Source organism: Staurois parvus, unplaced genomic scaffold (genome assembly GCF_062004578.1).
Source record: "Staurois parvus isolate SC_StPar_1 unplaced genomic scaffold, SC_StPar_1.0 ptg000169l, whole genome shotgun sequence".
Taxonomy (NCBI): domain Eukaryota; kingdom Metazoa; phylum Chordata; class Amphibia; order Anura; family Ranidae; genus Staurois; species Staurois parvus.
In genome coordinates, this window is record NW_028317965.1 from 2,322,501 (window position 1) to 2,339,987 (window position 17,487).

The 17,487-nt window shown below is 42.8% G+C and overlaps 1 protein-coding gene across 2 annotated transcripts in view; it reads right to left on the reverse strand.

Annotated features, from left to right (window-relative positions):
* Positions 1 to 17,040, reverse strand: part of LHCGR (luteinizing hormone/choriogonadotropin receptor) — a 209,596-nt gene extending 192,556 nt beyond the window's left edge. The window contains exon 1 of one of the 2 annotated variants that reach the window (XM_089676442.1): positions 16,413 to 17,040. In XM_089676442.1, coding sequence (XP_089532568.1) covers positions 16,413 to 16,564 — 152 coding nt within the window. In that variant the 5' untranslated portion in view covers positions 16,565 to 17,040. The remainder of the gene's footprint in view (positions 1 to 16,412) is intronic. The other variant, XM_089676441.1, reaches the window with a different exon arrangement.
* Positions 17,041 to 17,487: the final 447 nt, after the last annotated feature.

Sequence of the window (17,487 nt, forward strand, 5' to 3'; positions counted from 1 at the left end):
CTGAGTCATAGCACCAACATGACATTGCCGCTCTCATCCATCTGCCAATCGACTAGGACAGGCATCACTAAATGGCGGACCACTGTCGCGATCCAGACCCAGAAACATTCCTTTCCAGACCGCAGCCTCCCCACATAGGGCAGGTCTACACATAGGGTATGTGATGGGGCGGTCTGTGATGGGGGTAGAGGGTCTGTGATGGGGCGGTCTATGATGGGGGTTGGGGGTCTGTGATGGGGTGGTCTATGATGGGGAGGTCTATGATGGGGGTTGGGGATCTGTGATGGGGTGGTCTATGATGGGGAGGTCTATGATGGGGGTTGGGGGTCTGTGATGGGGTGGTCTATGATGGGGAGGTCTATGATGGAGGTTGGGGGTCTGTGATGGGGTGGTCTATGATGGGGGAGGGGGTCTATGATGGGGAGGTCTATGATGGGGGTTGGGGATCTGTGAAGAGGCAGTCTATGATGGGGGTAGGAGGTAGAGGTGAACGCATATGAATGTCAAAATTGAAGCACAGATTGAAACAACGTATGGAATACACAAATTATTTTGGGACAATCACTTATATATATTGTTTCACTTTTATATATATTGTTTCATGTTTATATTGAATTGATTTAATTTAGTAATACTAATGAATAAGTCACAGTGTATTTAAGTATAATCTATTTATTTCTCACTATTCATGTTTTATTTATTTCACTTTTATATTGAATTTATTTAATTTAGTAATATTAATGAATATGGCACAGTGGATTTAAGTATTTATATTCATTTATCACTATTCATTTTTATTTTATTTCATGTGACACAGTTATTAATTAGGAAGAGATAATTGTAAATTCCAGGGGCGCGGCATTTTCTTATAATTACTTGGCTTTAAATTATTTATTTATTTTTTGGTGAGACACTGTTACACTGATGGTTTTGTGCAGTAGTACACTGTGACAGATGTTGATAGTCCACCGGCGGACACCGACAGATGTTGATGATCCACTAGGGACGCTGACAGGTGTTGATGTTGCAATGGAACACTATTGCAGATATTTTGTGCACTGCTACACTGTGAAAGATGTTGATGGGACACTAGTTCACTGTGACAGATGTTTTGTGCACTGGTACACGGGTACAGATGTTGATGGGACACTTGGACAAGGACATATGGTGCTTGGTGTACTGTGTGAGGATAGCTGAAGTTTGTGTCATCTGTGTGTAGCTGAACACTAAACAGACTGCAGCATCACCCCCCTCCCTCCCGCACTGAGCTGTCAGTGAGGAGAGTCACTACAGAGGCATGCCTCTGTTTACATTGTGATTGAACACAGCCATCACATGATTGGGAGGGCCAATCACAGCACCCATGCCCCTTTCTGTAATGTGCTGTGTCCGAGGGTGTGCCAGATGCAAGTTCTGATGGGACATATGAGTATAATCAGTCAGAACAGCGAAGATCCCACCCGCCCGTTTATGTGTGGATAAGTTTTGACAAAAACCCCCCCAAAAAACTGGAAGCTGATTGGTTTCTCTGCAGAGCTGCACCAGATTGTTCACTCTCCAGTTTTAGTAAATCAACCCAATTGTGACTTATACATATCAATGCGGACCCCTAAACTAACCCTTCTTCTCCCATGTGCCTCCCTACTTACATCTTCTCCTTTCAACCCCTCCCCTCTTTTCTCCCCATCTTTCTTTTTTCCTTTTGTCTCTTTTTTTCTCTTTATCAACCCAAGCCTCAAGTTCCCCAGGGGTGGACTGACCATTTGGAAACTCGGGCACTGCCCGAGGGCCCGGGGTCAGTAGGGGGCCCCATGAGATACCCCTGGTACCTTTTTCATAGGCTTTTTTGAGTTTGTGTAAGGACACAGGGGCCCCATGATCCCCTATTGCCCGGGGGCCCCATGAGTTGTCAGTCCGCCCCTGGTTCCCCCTTACTCATATTCCCCCTTTAGGGTACACACACAGGGACATTGGCAGGCGCATGGGAGCTCTAGAGTAAAGCCCTCAGAGTTGTTCCTGCAAGCGGCCATAGAAGTGCATTGCTGTACGCGCTTTTACTCGTATAAATCCAAATGCTTTTTTTGCATTAGGGTTTACCTCCGCATGTGTGTATGACATATATTCCCGAACATGAAATTTCCGCATTCAGCCAAAATAGTCACACGCACATATGTGAGTAAAATACAATGTAAAAGAGCATCTGTATTTACACAAGTACAAAGGCATACAGCAATGCACAACGTGTGGAATACAGCTAGCTGTATGTACCAGCTGAGACTCCCCGGTCACGTGAAAATGTCAGAGCTTCATTCTGCCTCCAATATCTATGTGCATGTACTCCTGTACTGCTTATCACTCCGCAATCTTACAACTTGACCCCCAACATAATCCAGACAAGGTTCTCTCACCCTGAAGATGGGTGTATATGTATATTTATTTATTACAGGTACTTACATAGCGCAGTCAATTTACATAGTACTTTACATATATATTGTACATTCACATCAGTCCCTAACCCTCAAGGGGTGTACAGTCTAAGGTCCCTAACTTACATTCATACATACACATACTAGGGACAATTTAGACAGGAGCCAATTAACTTACCAGCATGTCTTTGGAATGTGGGAGGAAACCCATGCAGGCACAGGGAGAACATGCAAACTCCAGGCAGGTGGGTGGGATTTGAACTGACGATGCTAATACTGCCAGGTGGAAGTGCTAACCATTTAGCCACTGTGCTGCTAGATGGATCAATTGACCGATAGATAGATAGATAGATAGATAGATAGATAGATAGATAGATATGAGATAGATAGATAGATAGATAGATAGATAGATAGATAGATAGATAGATAGATAGATAGTCCCACAAGAATTCAGGGAGGGAGGGTAGGAGGACACCTTCCGCTTCCGATTGCCTAGGCGATCGCAGCAGAAGTGGGAGCGGGTACCTGTCAAATTCGGGTACCCATTCCCCCCCACTCCATAAAGGTGTCAATCCTTAATGGGGAACGGGGAATCAATCTTTAAAGTGCAACTTCCCCTTTTGGGTGGGACTCCGCTTTAAGTTCACCTTGCTAGTGCCAAGAAAATCTCCCCCACACCATTACCACCAGCCTGAACCATTGATAAAAGGCAGGATAGAGCCATGCTTTCGTGTTGTTTACGCCAAATTTTGACCCTACCATCGAATGTCACAGCAACCAGTCTGCCCATTCTCCTCTGACCTCTAACATCAACAAGGCATTTTTATTAACACAACTGCCGCTCGCTGGATATTTTCTCTTTTTCGGCCCATTCTCTGTAAAACCTAGAGATGGTTGTGCATGAAAATCCCAGTAGATCAGCAGTTTTTGAATTACTCAGACCAGCCCGTCTGGCATCAACAAGCATGTTGCATTCAAAGTCACTAAAATCCCTTCTCTTCCCCATTCTGATGCTCGGTTTGAACTTCAGCAAGTTGCCTTCACAACGTCTAGATGCCTAAATGCATTGAGTTGCTGTCATGTGATTGGCTGATTAAGAATTTATGTTACCAAGCAACTAAACAGGTGTACCTAATAAGGTGGCAGGTGAGTGTATATATATATATATATATATATATACCCAAAGTAATGCAAAAGTTGCTATAACTTTTTTATTAACTTAAATAGGTCATTCAAATTTTACATGTTGCTAGAGTAACTCTTCCTCTGTAGTAACTCTTCTTTTTGCATTGCAGGTAAATAATAGATTCCAAGCAAAAGCAATGTGCCATCACTGAGTTCTTTTTTTGTAGAGTTTTTTTTCCATAATACATTTTTATTTGGTTTTACAAATATAGTTACAACAACAAAAAAAACAAAAAAGGTCAGTGAAAAGCTACACAGTATCACACTATAGGTGCTGTGTTAAAGTTTAACAAAGAGAAAAAAGGAAATATTGAATAATTCCTAACAGTCCTACTAGTTCCATGAAATAGTCATTTTAGAGTGTCCAAAAAAAGGTTAAACACAATAATAATAATTTAACAATAATAATAATAATAATAATAATAATAATATCTTAGGTTACAGTTCTGAACCAATTGAGTTCTTGATAAAGGAGGGGTGCAGGCTGTCCAACATCCATAGAAGGCTACAGAATATTTAGAGAGATGATACTATTTAAACTTCTTTATCCATCTGTACACAGAGCTCTTGTGAGTGATGTCATCTCCGTAAACATTCTGTAGCCTTCTGTGGATGTCAGACAGCCAAAAACTCAATGACGGCACATTTCTTCTGCTTGGGATCCATTATTTACCTGCAATGAAGAAGTTACTATAGTGGAAGAGTTACTTTACCAGCATGTGAAATTAGAAAAATTAGAAAAAATAATTAATTTAGAAATGATTCCCACTTTTGTGTTACTTTCAGTACAGCCCTCCTATATTACATTGATATATAAACTATTATAGAAAACAACAGATTTATATAAGAGAAAAAAATAATGAATATGAACTCTTCCTCATTACTACTTGGATTTAGTTAAACAAATGACATGAAGTCATTATGTATAAACCGTTTTCTTGGATCCAGTTCCAATATTTTGTCTATTGAGTCTTGATGAGTAGACCTTGAGAGGGACGCGATTGTTGTGTGAGATTGGAAGGAATTGCAGTACTGAACAGTGTACATTTGTCAATGTTTCACAAGGTGAATTTATTACAGAAATCTGTACATTCAGCCAAAGGTTTTCTGATTGGGTGACTTATACAACATACCCCACTCATTAAACCTTAAACTCAATCTTTCCAAAACCGAGCTTGTAATATTTCCTCCTCCCCGATCCCCCACTCACGACTTTACCATTAAGATCAACAGCACAACCAGGGGCGGACTGACAACTCATGGGGCCCCCGGGCAATAGGGGATCATGGGGCCCCTGTGTCCTTGCCAAAACTCAAAAAAGTCTATGAAAAAGGTACCAGGGGCATCTCATGGGGCCCTCTACTGACCCCAGGCCCTCGGGCAGTGCCCGAGTTTCCAAATGGTCAGTCCGCCCCTGAGCACAACCATTGGTCCTTCCCCTCATGCCAGGGTGCTAGGAATAATCCTAGACTCTGACCTCTCCTTTGGGCCCCACATCCACTCACTGGCTAAATCCTGCTGCCTCAACCTCCAGAACATCTTCCAAATCTGCCCCTTTCTGATCAATGACACCACAAAACAACTTATTCATGCCTTGGTTATATCCCGCCTCGATTACTGCAACTCCCTCCTCACTGGTCTACCGTTACACAGGCTATCCCCCCTTCAGTTTATTATGAATGCTGCTGCTAGACTTATACACCTTACCAACTGATCAGCGACTACTGCCCAACTCTGCCAATCCCTTCACTGGCTTCCAATAACCCAATGTATAAAATTCAAAATACTAACCACAGCATACAAAGCCATCCACATCACTGCCCCTTGCTACATCACCAACCTTATCCGCAGATATCGTCCAAATCACCCGCTCTGCTCCTCCCAAGATATCTTGCTCTCTAACTCCCTCATCACCTCCTCCCACGCTCGCCTCCAGGACTTCTCCAGAGCCTCTCCCATCCTTTGTAAATCCCTACCACAGCATGTCTGGTCAGCCCCCAGCCTGCCTGCCTTTAGGCGATCTTTGAAAACTCACTTATTCAGGGAAGCCTACCCCACCTCCACCTAAGAACTGTACTTGAATCACCTCCGCCAGATCATCCCCCACAGCTATCACCTTTTGTATCACCTCCCTCTTCCTTTAGATTGTAAGCTCCATGAGCCAGGCCCTCCTATTCCTTCTGTACTGAAATATATTGTAATTGTACTGTCTCCCTTATATTGTAAAGGGCTGCACAAACAGTTGGCACTATAGAAATCCTGTATAATAATAATTAAACAAACCCATAAGGAAACAATATATATGTAGAGCACCACTAGAGCCCCCATTTAGAACTGAGTGGATACCCCTATTGCTGAGCACAGAAGAGTGCAGAGTTCACACTGCGCCTGCATGCTATGTTCCATTCATAAAATGCGGAGTGTGGAGTGGAACCTGCAGTGTCCCATGGAGAGTTTTTGGCATAGTGCTGCAAAGACCACTCTATGATTGGTGGAGAGGCTGGTCACATGACTTTGACAAGGTCATCTCTTCTTCTACGCTTTTTTTTTACTCATTCATTCTGAAGCAAGCAAAATGCTAAACACATCTGTAGAGCACATTGCTATTCCTCATAAAGGTGATATTTTCCTAAGGCCATGTGGCTGTATATAACTACCCCCTATGCTGTACAATTGGGTACTTTCTGGTATCTGTACACTACCTCTAAATCTTTTTAGAGAGCTCTAGGACCCCCTAATCCCTGGATCCTTTGTAATGCTAACTAGCTACTTTGGTGGCTGATCCTGGCCCACCCTTCCTGTCTCATGTGATTTACTTTTAGTTACTAAGGTCACCCATCAATTCAATGGGCCAGCAATAAGGTACCGTATTTTTCGCTCCATAAGACGCACCTAGGTTTTAGAGGAGAAAAACAAGAAAAAAAATATTCAGAACCAATGGACTGCAAACACAGTACAGGAGATGACCAGAGACTGCGGACACAGTACAGAAGATGACCAGAGACTGCGGACACAGTACAGAAGATGACCAGAGACTGCGGACACAGTACAGGAGATGACCAGAGATTGCGGACACAGTACTGGGGATGACCAGAGACTGCGGATACAGTACGGGGGATGACCAGAGACTGTGGACACAGTTCAGGGGATGACCAGAGACTGCGGACACAGTACAGGAGATGACCAGAGACTGCGGACATAGTACAGGGTATGACCAGAGACTGCGGACATAGTACAGGGAATGACCAGAGACTGCGGACACAGTACAGGGGATGACCAGAGACTGTGGACACAGTACAGGGAATGACCAGAGACTGCGGACACAGTTCAGGGGATGACCAGAGACTGTGGACATAGTACAGGAGATGACCAGAGACTGTGGACATAGTACAGATGACCAGAGACTGCAGACAGTACAGGAGATGACCAGAGAATGCAGACAGTAAAGGATATTATCAGAGACTGCGGACCTTTGGGGAGGGAGGTCGGGTACCTAAATTTGACAGGTACCCGCTCCTACTTCCACGGAGTTGTCCTTCCTTCTTCTTCCCGTGGCGGCTTCTGTGACATCCGGGTGCCCACTGCGCATGCGCGAGAAGCGCTGCGCTTTGTGAATGACCCGGAGCCTTCTGGGACCTGTCATGCGTCCCAGAAGACGCCGGACTATTCACAAAGTACATCGCTTCTCGTGCATGCGCAGTGGGCACCCGGCTGTTACAGAAGCCGCCGCGGGAAGACTGCAGCGCTGGAGCGAGGAACAGGTAAGGTCCTGCAGGAGAGAAGAGCTGAGCGGCCGGCCTGATATTCTGACATGATGGCGGCAGAAATACCGGACCAGACGCTTTACATTCGCTCCATAAGATGCACTGACATTTTCCACCCTTTTTTAGGGGGAAAAAAGTGCGTCTTATGGAGCCAAAAATATGGTATGTGAGATGTGAAAGGAAGAGCCACATCTCATGCTTACCCCTAACGCTGTGGTCAAACACTATAGCTGGCTTCTGTGTTCTTCACCTATAGCAGCCACCTTTCCCATAAGCCAAGTAGGCCTACCAGTACTCGGTTTCCCCCAGGTCTTCTATACAATTCTATATAAAGTGCTGAGCAAACTGTTGGCACTATATAAATCCTGTATAATAATAATAATAATATAGTGCTTGGCTACCACGCCTGGGCAAGCGTGAAGTGAGCACAGCAAACAAGTACTTGTGGTTGGCAGACAGGCAAAGTGGTCCAATGACAGTCCAGGTACAAGGCAGGCAAGGTTCAGAATAGTCAGGGTCCAATCCGTAGTCAAAAGGCAGGGTTCATAAAGTATCCAATCCAAGGTTGTCAACAAGGGAATCCAAACTAGCAGGTGGGGCAGACAAACAGGGAGCTTTGAACACGTGTTACAAATGTATTTATTTATTATAGGTACTCATATAGGGCTGTCAATTTATGCACTGCTTTACATATATATAGTTCATTCTGAGAATGCTGGCTTAGCTGGCTTAAATCAGGCTTGGTCTCCACCCAGAGACTGGCTACATCAATTACCTTACACATGGACAACCAAAACCAGGATACTGGAATAAGACCAGCAGCTGTGGTGGAGCTGGAACGCTACATCCTCCTGACATCAGGTTTCATCACCGCAATAAACAAAAAAAAGGACGCAGAGACATAGTTCATTACCAACAACTTTCTATCACAAAAGCCATAGGCTAACTAATGGTGTACATAAACCTAAGTGTCAAGGTGGTCCTTGATTAGAGATAAGACTCATAAGACCCTGATATCCATCAAACTTGCCAGTTGACACGTTCCTGGGGACAGGCCCTCCGGCTTGCCCCTTAAAACATATCAGCTAGAAAGTCTGATGGATGTCAGGCTGTTATGAGACTTGAAGTGTTACTAAACCCACAACAGTAAAATCAGTCTGTATATGCAGTAAAGCATGCTTGTTATACTTACTGTGGAACGTAAGGGGTTAATCCCCTGCATTGTGTAAAAACACTGTTTGATCCTGACTTCTCTGATCCTCCCCTTCTTCCATTGTCCCTGTCAGGAATGGACTCAGCACTGGTGGTGGGACTCACCTGCCGTGTGGGCTGCAGTACCAGGGCTGACCAGCAGGTGCTCTCAGCAGCCAGAAGCTCAATTCTGCAGTCAGCCAACACCTGGGGCTGATTGCAGGAGGTGTATTTAAGGAATGACCAGGCCTGTGATCAGTGCCTTGGTGTATGTTTCCCATGAGCCCCTGTACCTGGTATCCTGTGTTCCTGCTTATCTGCCTAGTTGCTGACCCTGCTTTGATCCTGACCTCTGCTGACCGTCTCCTGTTGAACCCCTGGCTTGCCTGACCATCCTTCTGCCTGATCCTCTGTACCGCGCTGCCCGTGAGTTACTGAACCCGGCTTGTGACCCTGACCATTCTCTGCCTGATCCTCCGGTACCTCATTGCCCGCACGTTGCTGACCTGGCCTGCCTGACTACGCCTGACGCTACCCAGACGATCCATCCATTCCGCACGGATCCAGTCACTACTGTCCAAACCTGCCAGCCCCTTCACATCAGGCTTTCCCCCGGTACCCTCGGCGGACTCCTCTACCACAGTTGGGTGCACTCAGGGGCCGCGACCTGGTCTCAGTCCTGCGCCAAGTCCATCCCCACGATCAGGGGCTCTGGTGAAAAGGCAGACTGGGGCTTAGACTCCGCGCCCTGGGGAATCCTGTTCTGTGGGTCACTAGAGATCCCGCAGGGATTAATGTTTTGATAATATGCTAAGGTTTTAATTAGTATGTTTTGTATAACTTGTTTATCTGAAAAATTAATAAATATTTAAATTAAAAAAGAGAGAGAGTTTAGTTCCACTTTAATATTCAGTCATCTGCAGAATTAAACATGGAGCACCTCTACTAACTCCAAATGTCATCCAAGACAAGGTTATTTCATAAAGAACACACCAAATCTCCTTGGATTACTTTTGTAGCACTCACTTCTGCATTATCAACCTTGCTGGCAATTTACGCAGCTTTTTTTTTGTGAAAATAGGAACTTTTTGGGAAAATTGTCAGATCCTAACTTGTTTTCTTTTAGACTGTGGCTCACACTGTGGTATCCTCCAAGGCATTACATTGACTCACTATCGAAGACATCGCAGATAATAAATTCAGCCGGCATGAATTGAAGGCTACTAGAATGCAATTGAGTAAAAAAAAAAACCCATAATTGCGTGAAAAAGCACTTTTTACTTAAAATAAGAAATCTTTTCTATCAAATGCCTCATAAAAGTGTGAGCAAGTTTACGGCTCACTAAGTTTCCTCTGTATTGCTTTTCTTTCTGAAATCACCTCTTTACTTTAAAATCTTAAAAGCCGCAGAGAAGAGCTCACAGGGAGATAGTCAAATATAATATCCAGTCCATTTCAAAAACTGCTGCTGCAAGACAATGCCCTGAAAGCCATTGCCGGGTAGAAAAGCCCAACAGTATAGTCGTATATTTGATTTTTGTTGTTGTTTATGTCAGTGCAGACTGGAATAAATATTTCACTGGAGAACATTGATTCTAATGGAAAAGCAATACATTATTATTATACAGTATTTATATAGCGCCAACAGTTCGCTCAGCGCTGTACATTACAATAGGAGACAATACATGAGACAGTACAATAACAATACAATGCGATACACGAGGGGTTCGAGGGCCGTGCTCCTTGGAGCTTACAATCTAGGAGGGAGGGGATAGTGGTACGGGAGGAATAGCTGTGGGGGATGGAGTGGTAGGAAGAGTGGAGGAGATCAGTGATTAGCAGAGGGCGGGGTAGACTTCCCTGAAGAGGTGGGTTTTCAGGGTGTACCTAAAGGAGAGGAGAGTAGGTGATAGTTTGTGAATTGGGGTAAGGAGCTCCAGAGGATGGGTGAAGCTCTGGAAAAGTCCTGGAGGCGGGCATTGGAGGAGGTGACCAGGGAACTAGAGAGAAGGAGGTCTTGTGAGGAGCGGAGAGTGCGTTTTGGGTGGTATTTGGATATACATAACCTTAAAGCTGAACATCGGGATAAACAAATATCATCTAAATACAAGACACATAGGTATTCTTCCTTGAATCTTGGTCTGTTCCCAGAATGCAATAGGAGTGCTGAATGTTTGATGTGCTGCTGATTTGCATGACGTAATGGAAGGGAAAGCAACATAGATATAACGTGTTTCACAGTGTTCTGCCTTCAGCAGGGAAATTCATTATATTAAATTCAGCCACTAGATGGCGCCCACAATAAATTTACTGTTTTACATATTCTAGAGACTGTTTAAATACATTTCCATCATTTTGATGAAAACAGACAGATGCATCCTGGGAGCTCAGACTCGTTCTTAGAAACTGAGAGCGAAGGAACCAGCCATTGGAGCACATGCTGTGGACTAAGCCCACATTTCCTATAGGCAGTATCGCTGGCGAGCATAGATTTATTGCCATCCGCAGCTTAATCATTTCATTGTCTTTGTATATTTCATATATTGATTGTATGTACTTCCAGCCATTGCCAGGTAGAAAAAGCCCAACAGTATAGTCGTATATTTGATTTTTGCTGTTGTTTATGTCAATGCAGACTGGAATAAATATTTTACCGGAGAACATTGATTCTAATGGAAAAGCAATATATAACCTTAAAGCTGAACACCAGGATAAACAAATATCATCTAAATACAAGAGACATAGGTATTCTTCCTTGAATCTTGGTCTGTTCCCAGAATGCAATAGGAATCTACCCTATTCTGCTGAATGTTTGATGTGCTGCTGTTTTGCATGACGTAATGGAAGGGTAAGCAACACAGACACAATGTGTTTCAGGGTGTTCTGCCTTCAGCAGGGAAATTCATTATATTAAATTCATCCACAAGATGGAGCCCACAATAAATTTACTGTTTTACATATACTTGAAATTGTTTAAATAAATGAGTTAATACATTTCCATCATTCTGATGAAAACAGACAGATGCATCCTGGGAGTTCAGACTCCTTAGAAACTGGGAGAGAAGGAACCAGCCATTGGATCACATGCTGCACATGCTCCACAATGCATCTGTGTCTAATGATGCAGATAGGCTAACTCTGAGCTCTGAGGAAGGGGGTTCAGCTCCCGAAAAGCGTTAGCCTATCTGCATCATTAGACACAGATGCATTGTGACTGTCCTTGTGGACTACTTTTGCTGCCTTTTATCACGTTGGTTTGTGAGTATATATCCTCTTTTTTCAATAAATACATGTTTTACCACGGTAATGCACGATGAGAGTGCGCCCTTGTCTGTTCTTTTCCACTAGTGGTCAGATTTCCAGATCTTAAAAGGGCAGCACCTCTTCGGTTGGCATTTTGGCATCGCCTTGGTTGTATGAAGACTGGAGCGCTGGTTTTGTTCGTTCACCCCTCCCTTTGACCCTTTCTGTTATCCACATTGTTATCAATAAATATGTGTTTTACCACGGTAATGCACGATGAGAGTGCGCCCTTGTCTGTTCTTTTCCACTAGTGGTCAGATTTCCCGAAATTAAAAGGCCAACACCTCTTCGGTTGGCATCGCCTTGGTTGTATGAAGACTGGAGCGCTGGTTTCGTTCGTTCACCCCTCCCTTTGACCCTTTCTGTTATCCACATTGTTATCAATAAATATGTGTTTTACCACGGTAATGCACGATGGGAGTGCGCCCTTGTCTGTTCTTTTCCACTAGTGGTCAGATTTCCCGAAATTAAAAGGCCAACACCTCTTCGGTTGACATTTTGGCATCGCCTTGGTTGTATGAAGACTGGAGCGCTGGTTTTGTTCGTTCACCCCTCCCTTTGACCCTTTCTGTTATCCACATTGTTATCAATAAATATGTGTTTTACCACGGTAATGCACGATGAGAGTGCGCCCTTGTCTGTTCTTTTCCACTAGTGGTCAGATTTCCCGAAATTAAAAGGCCAACACCTCTTCGGTTGGCATCGCCTTGGTTGTATGAAGACTGGAGCGCTGGTTTCGTTCGTTCACCCCTCCCTTTGACCCTTTCTGTTATCCACATTGTTATCAATAAATATGTGTTTTACCACGGTAATGCACGATGGGAGTGCGCCCTTGTCTGTTCTTTTCCACTAGTGGTCAGATTTCCCGAAATTAAAAGGCCAACACCTCTTCGGTTGGCATTTTGGCATCGCCTTGGTTGTATGAAGACTGGAGCGCTGGTTTCGTTCGTTCACCCCTCCCTTTGACCCTTTCTGTTATCCACTTTTCTTCTACAAGGACAGTGCACACCAGTCAGCCTAGGCCTAGCACAACTACCATTAATGTGCCCTATTAGTATAGTATTGCCTTTGACAGTTTGAGGTTTATTACTGGTCACAGCTTCCCTTGAGGTGTTACTGTTTATGTTGAGCTGGATGTCTAGTGTGAAATGGTTCCCAGTTTTTGATTACTTACCATTTTGCATACTAAAAGTTTTAAATACTCTTTGTAACTCCCTAAATTTAAAGCAATATATTGTTACTTTTATTGAACTGCTTGGTGCTCATTCTTTTAAAGAGGTCTGATAGTTGACTATTAAGTGTTACTTCCAGAGAGTGTCTGCGCCCTCACATGGTCAAACATTCACCCCAGTGTACTAGAAGAGCTGAGACGTTCCAGAGGTTGAGGCAAAGAACAGGAGGATCCATTCTAATCCATGGCTCCCACAGGGGAAGCACTGCACACATTTTAGATGAAGCAGAAGAAATGTATTTGTAATTAATTGTAACTACTGAAAAACAGATGTGGCCAATTGCTTGCTTTCCTGTGGCTAGAAGGTAGTTGCACATGCATGGTGTGTTTTTGTGTCAGCTGTGGGAGGATGGGGAGAAGAGCAGGTATGTTAGAGCACAGCATGGCAACAGTAGCTGTCAGAGCAGGCATGAAGGTACAGCTAGTAAAAGATAGATTTAGAGGTTCAAATATAAATTACTGTATCACCCAATATATGGCTTTCATCCAGTAGCCAAAAAATATGCAGACCAAAGAAGAGATTTGTGAAAAGAGATTTCTCTTTTCACAAATCTCTTCTTTGGTATGAAGGTACAGCTCACTGGTTGCTAGCCATGGATCTGAGGTCTGCATGTGGTGAGGGGGCATCCTCCCCTACCACTGTGCCCTGTGCAGCTGCCCCTTCTGCCAAACCCTTGTCCTAGCCCTGCCCCCAAAACTCCTGTGTAAGTTTTGACTTTCCTACAACCTTGCATGACAGTCCTCAAGCTGGCCAAATATCCTGTTAGAGAGCTAGCACTGTATTGTAGAAGGCAGACAAGAGTGCCATATATATATATATATATATATATATCAGGCATACTTTGAATATGTAATAAAAATGTAAGACACACATATACACACACACACACATCTGCAATACATGTGTAAGTACTACACTTGTAGTCAGTAATATAGCAACTTCAGGCATACCTGCCCTGTATAGTTACCAACCTGCACCGTGCAGTAGAAATGGAGGTATGATTGCTCAGGTCCAAATAGTTTCATTAACTGTATACAACACATAAGATACTAAGGATGTGTTTCCACTTGTTAACCCTTACCTATAAAAAATTATTAATTGTAAAATGGGGATTCTTAGTTTCCATTTATTGCAATACATGATCAAGCTGGCCAACTGCGTCAAAGTGATCCCTCTCTGGCCAAGCCCTACTCTATCTTGCAGATTTGCCAACTCGTATTGGCTAAAATAACTACTCTTGAGGGCGTGGACATGTAGAGCCAATATGGGGCAGACACAGCTGGAGGTGAAAACAACTTGAACCAAAATCAAGCCGTGTACATCCAAAATGGGAAAAAATGCAAAGTGTAAGTGGTTGTACAACACCTGTAGGTAAACATGCATGTCTATGCAAGTAACCAGGTGGATCCCCCCCCCAAAAAAAACACCACAATAATCAAACTTTATATATACAGTATATAAATTATTTATATAAAAATAAAGCATACATTTAAAAAAAAACAACTATCTTGTACTTACATTTTTATCATTGATGAACTAATATCCAATGAGGGAGAGCAGCTGTGCATGGTAGCCAATCAGCTTTTAACTTCAGCTTGTTCAACTAAGTTTTGGCAATAAATCCTGGAAGCTGATTGGTTTCTATGCTGCACCAAATTTTGCATTGTCCAGTTTTAGTAGATAACTCTCAATGAATTCTTTAAATAATAAAGATCAAACTTCCAATTGTGCTACATTCTGAACTTTATAAGTTAATAAATGCATCCCATCATTATAAGAAATGCATCCCATCAAAACGCGTTGGTGCTTTATAGGTTAATAAATGCATCCCATCAGAACGGGTTGGTGCTTTATAGGTTAATAAATGCATCCCATCAGAACGGGTTGGTGCTTTATAGGTTAATAAATGCATCCCATCAGAACGCGTTGGTGCTTTATAGGTTAATAAATGCATCCCATCAGAACGCGTTGGTGCTTTATAGGTTAATAAATGCATCCCATGAGAACGCGTTGGTGCTTTATAGGTTAATAAATGCATCCCATCAGAACGCGTTGGTGCTTTATAGGTTAATAAATGCTTCCCATCAGAATGCGTTGGTGCTTTATAGGTTAATAAATGCATCCCATGAGAACGCGTTGGTGCTTTACAGGTTAATAAATGCATCCCATGAGAACGCGGTAGTGCTTTATAGGTTATTTAATGCATCCCATTAGAACGCGTTGGTGCTTTATAGGTTAATAAATGCATCCCATCAGAACGCGTTGGTGCTTTATAGGTTAATAAATGCATCCCATCAGAACGCGGTGGTGCTTTATAGGTTAATAAATGCATCCCATCAGAACGCGGTGGTGCTTTATAGGTTATTTAATGCATCCCATCAGAACGCGTTGGTGCTTTATAGGTTAATAAATGCATCCCATCAGAACGCGTTGGTGCTTTACAGGTTAATAAATGCATCCCATCAGAACGCGTTGGTGCTTTATAGGTTAATAAATGCATCCCATCAGAACGTGTTGGTGCTTTATAGGTTAATAAATGCATCCCATCAGAATGCGTTGGTGCTTTATAGGTTAATAAATGCATCCCATCAGAATGCGTTGGTGCATTATAAGTTAATAAATGCATCCCATCATTATAAGAAATGCATCCCATCAGAACGCGTTGGTGCTTTATAGGTTAATAAATGCATCCCATCAGAATGCGTTGGTGCTTTATAAGTTAATAAATGCATCCCATCAGAACGCGTTGGTGCTTTATAGGTTAATAAATGCATCCCATCAGAACGCGTTGGTGTTTTATAGGTTAATAAATGCATCCCATCAAAATGCGTTGGTGCTTTCTAAATGAATAAGTGTTGTCCATAAGGACACGCTGGTGCTGTATAAGCTAATAAATGCATCCCATCAGAACACTATTGTTGCTTTGTAAACTAATAAATTCACCCAATAAGAACACATCAGTGCTTTATAAATTCATAAATGTGTAGCCCATAAGGACACATTGGTGCTTTATAGGTTAATTAGCAATAATATCATCATGAAACTCTTATATTTAATAGGTGCAGCCCATCAAAACACAACGCTTTAAAAGTTAATAAGTGATAATAATTTAAGTAAAGTTAATGTAACTCATATATTTAGATATCTGTTTTTGCCCTTGCCTATGTTATGTTTGAAATACAGAACATCTACATCAATATCGAAGATAACTAGCATCACATAACAGATGGTTAAAGTGAAAAAAGTTTTATTTGAACAGGCAAAGCAAACACATTAATGTAAGGCAGACCATTGGAAGGGTAGTTACTTACAGTTTGATATCAGGGGACCTGTGAGCTGGTGCCTGTGCTGGGCACACCAGACTGAAGCCACTGCAGTCACAGATCTCGCAGGCGTCGGTGGAGCAGACAGGGTTCAGGTAAGTCAAGTACAGCAAGAGGTAATAGAAATTCACACTCTTCATGATGAAATGGTCCTTAATGGCCGAATTATTTTAATTCCATCTTTTCTTTTTTTTTTCTTTTGTCACCTCCTCAACTTTTTCCCTTTGAAGTGAATTAGAGCTGAGAGAGGGAACAGTTTGTATTCCATGCAGGCAACGTGTTCCTATTTTTAGTCTGCATTTACATGGAGTAGACCGTCAGTCGTAGTCAGGGCTCCTCCTGTCTTTAACTTTGGAAAATTAAAATCTCTCTCCAAACTCCGGAGTGACTACCTCCACAAGTGCCTGGGCTCAATCAGCCTGTTCATAAAAGTTTCCACTTCCAGTAAAGTGAGCTGTCAAGTGATTGATTTCAAGCTTACTGCATAATTAGTGCGATGGAGAGCTTTGGAAAAGAAATGTTGTATTTTGTTATGGTGGTCGGTGAGAGAGAAGCAGTTCCGGGAACTTATAGAACAACTAGATGCTATGAGCAGCTCCAAGACAGACTAAGCTTTATCCTGTCTGTATCTGTTAGCAGATTACACAGTGTTCCTGAAAGGGATGTGAACAGCTGCCAACAAATGATAGACATTTCTGATGTGGGTCTATGTAACAATATCCATTCATTAGGCACTTGTCCTAGAGGGACAGTCGTCTTAAAACAAATATTTAGTTATGGTTGGTGAGATGAATTAACTTTTTGTTTTTCAATCGAAGCTTGCTGGATAACCCACCCTCTTTGTTACCTTTCCTGCGCTCTTGTTTGCTATGAAATAGCTGAACGTCTATGAATGAGGATGTATGTCACATTCTCCTCTTTTTCACATGATGTAGGGCTGGATGCGTGAGTGGCAAATTGCCATTCCCAAATGATGTCAGGTGGAATCAGGGGCAGGGTCCCTAAATCTGTGTAAGCTTTGTTCCAGAGCAAACCAGAGCTTACACAGACATAGCTTTCATTG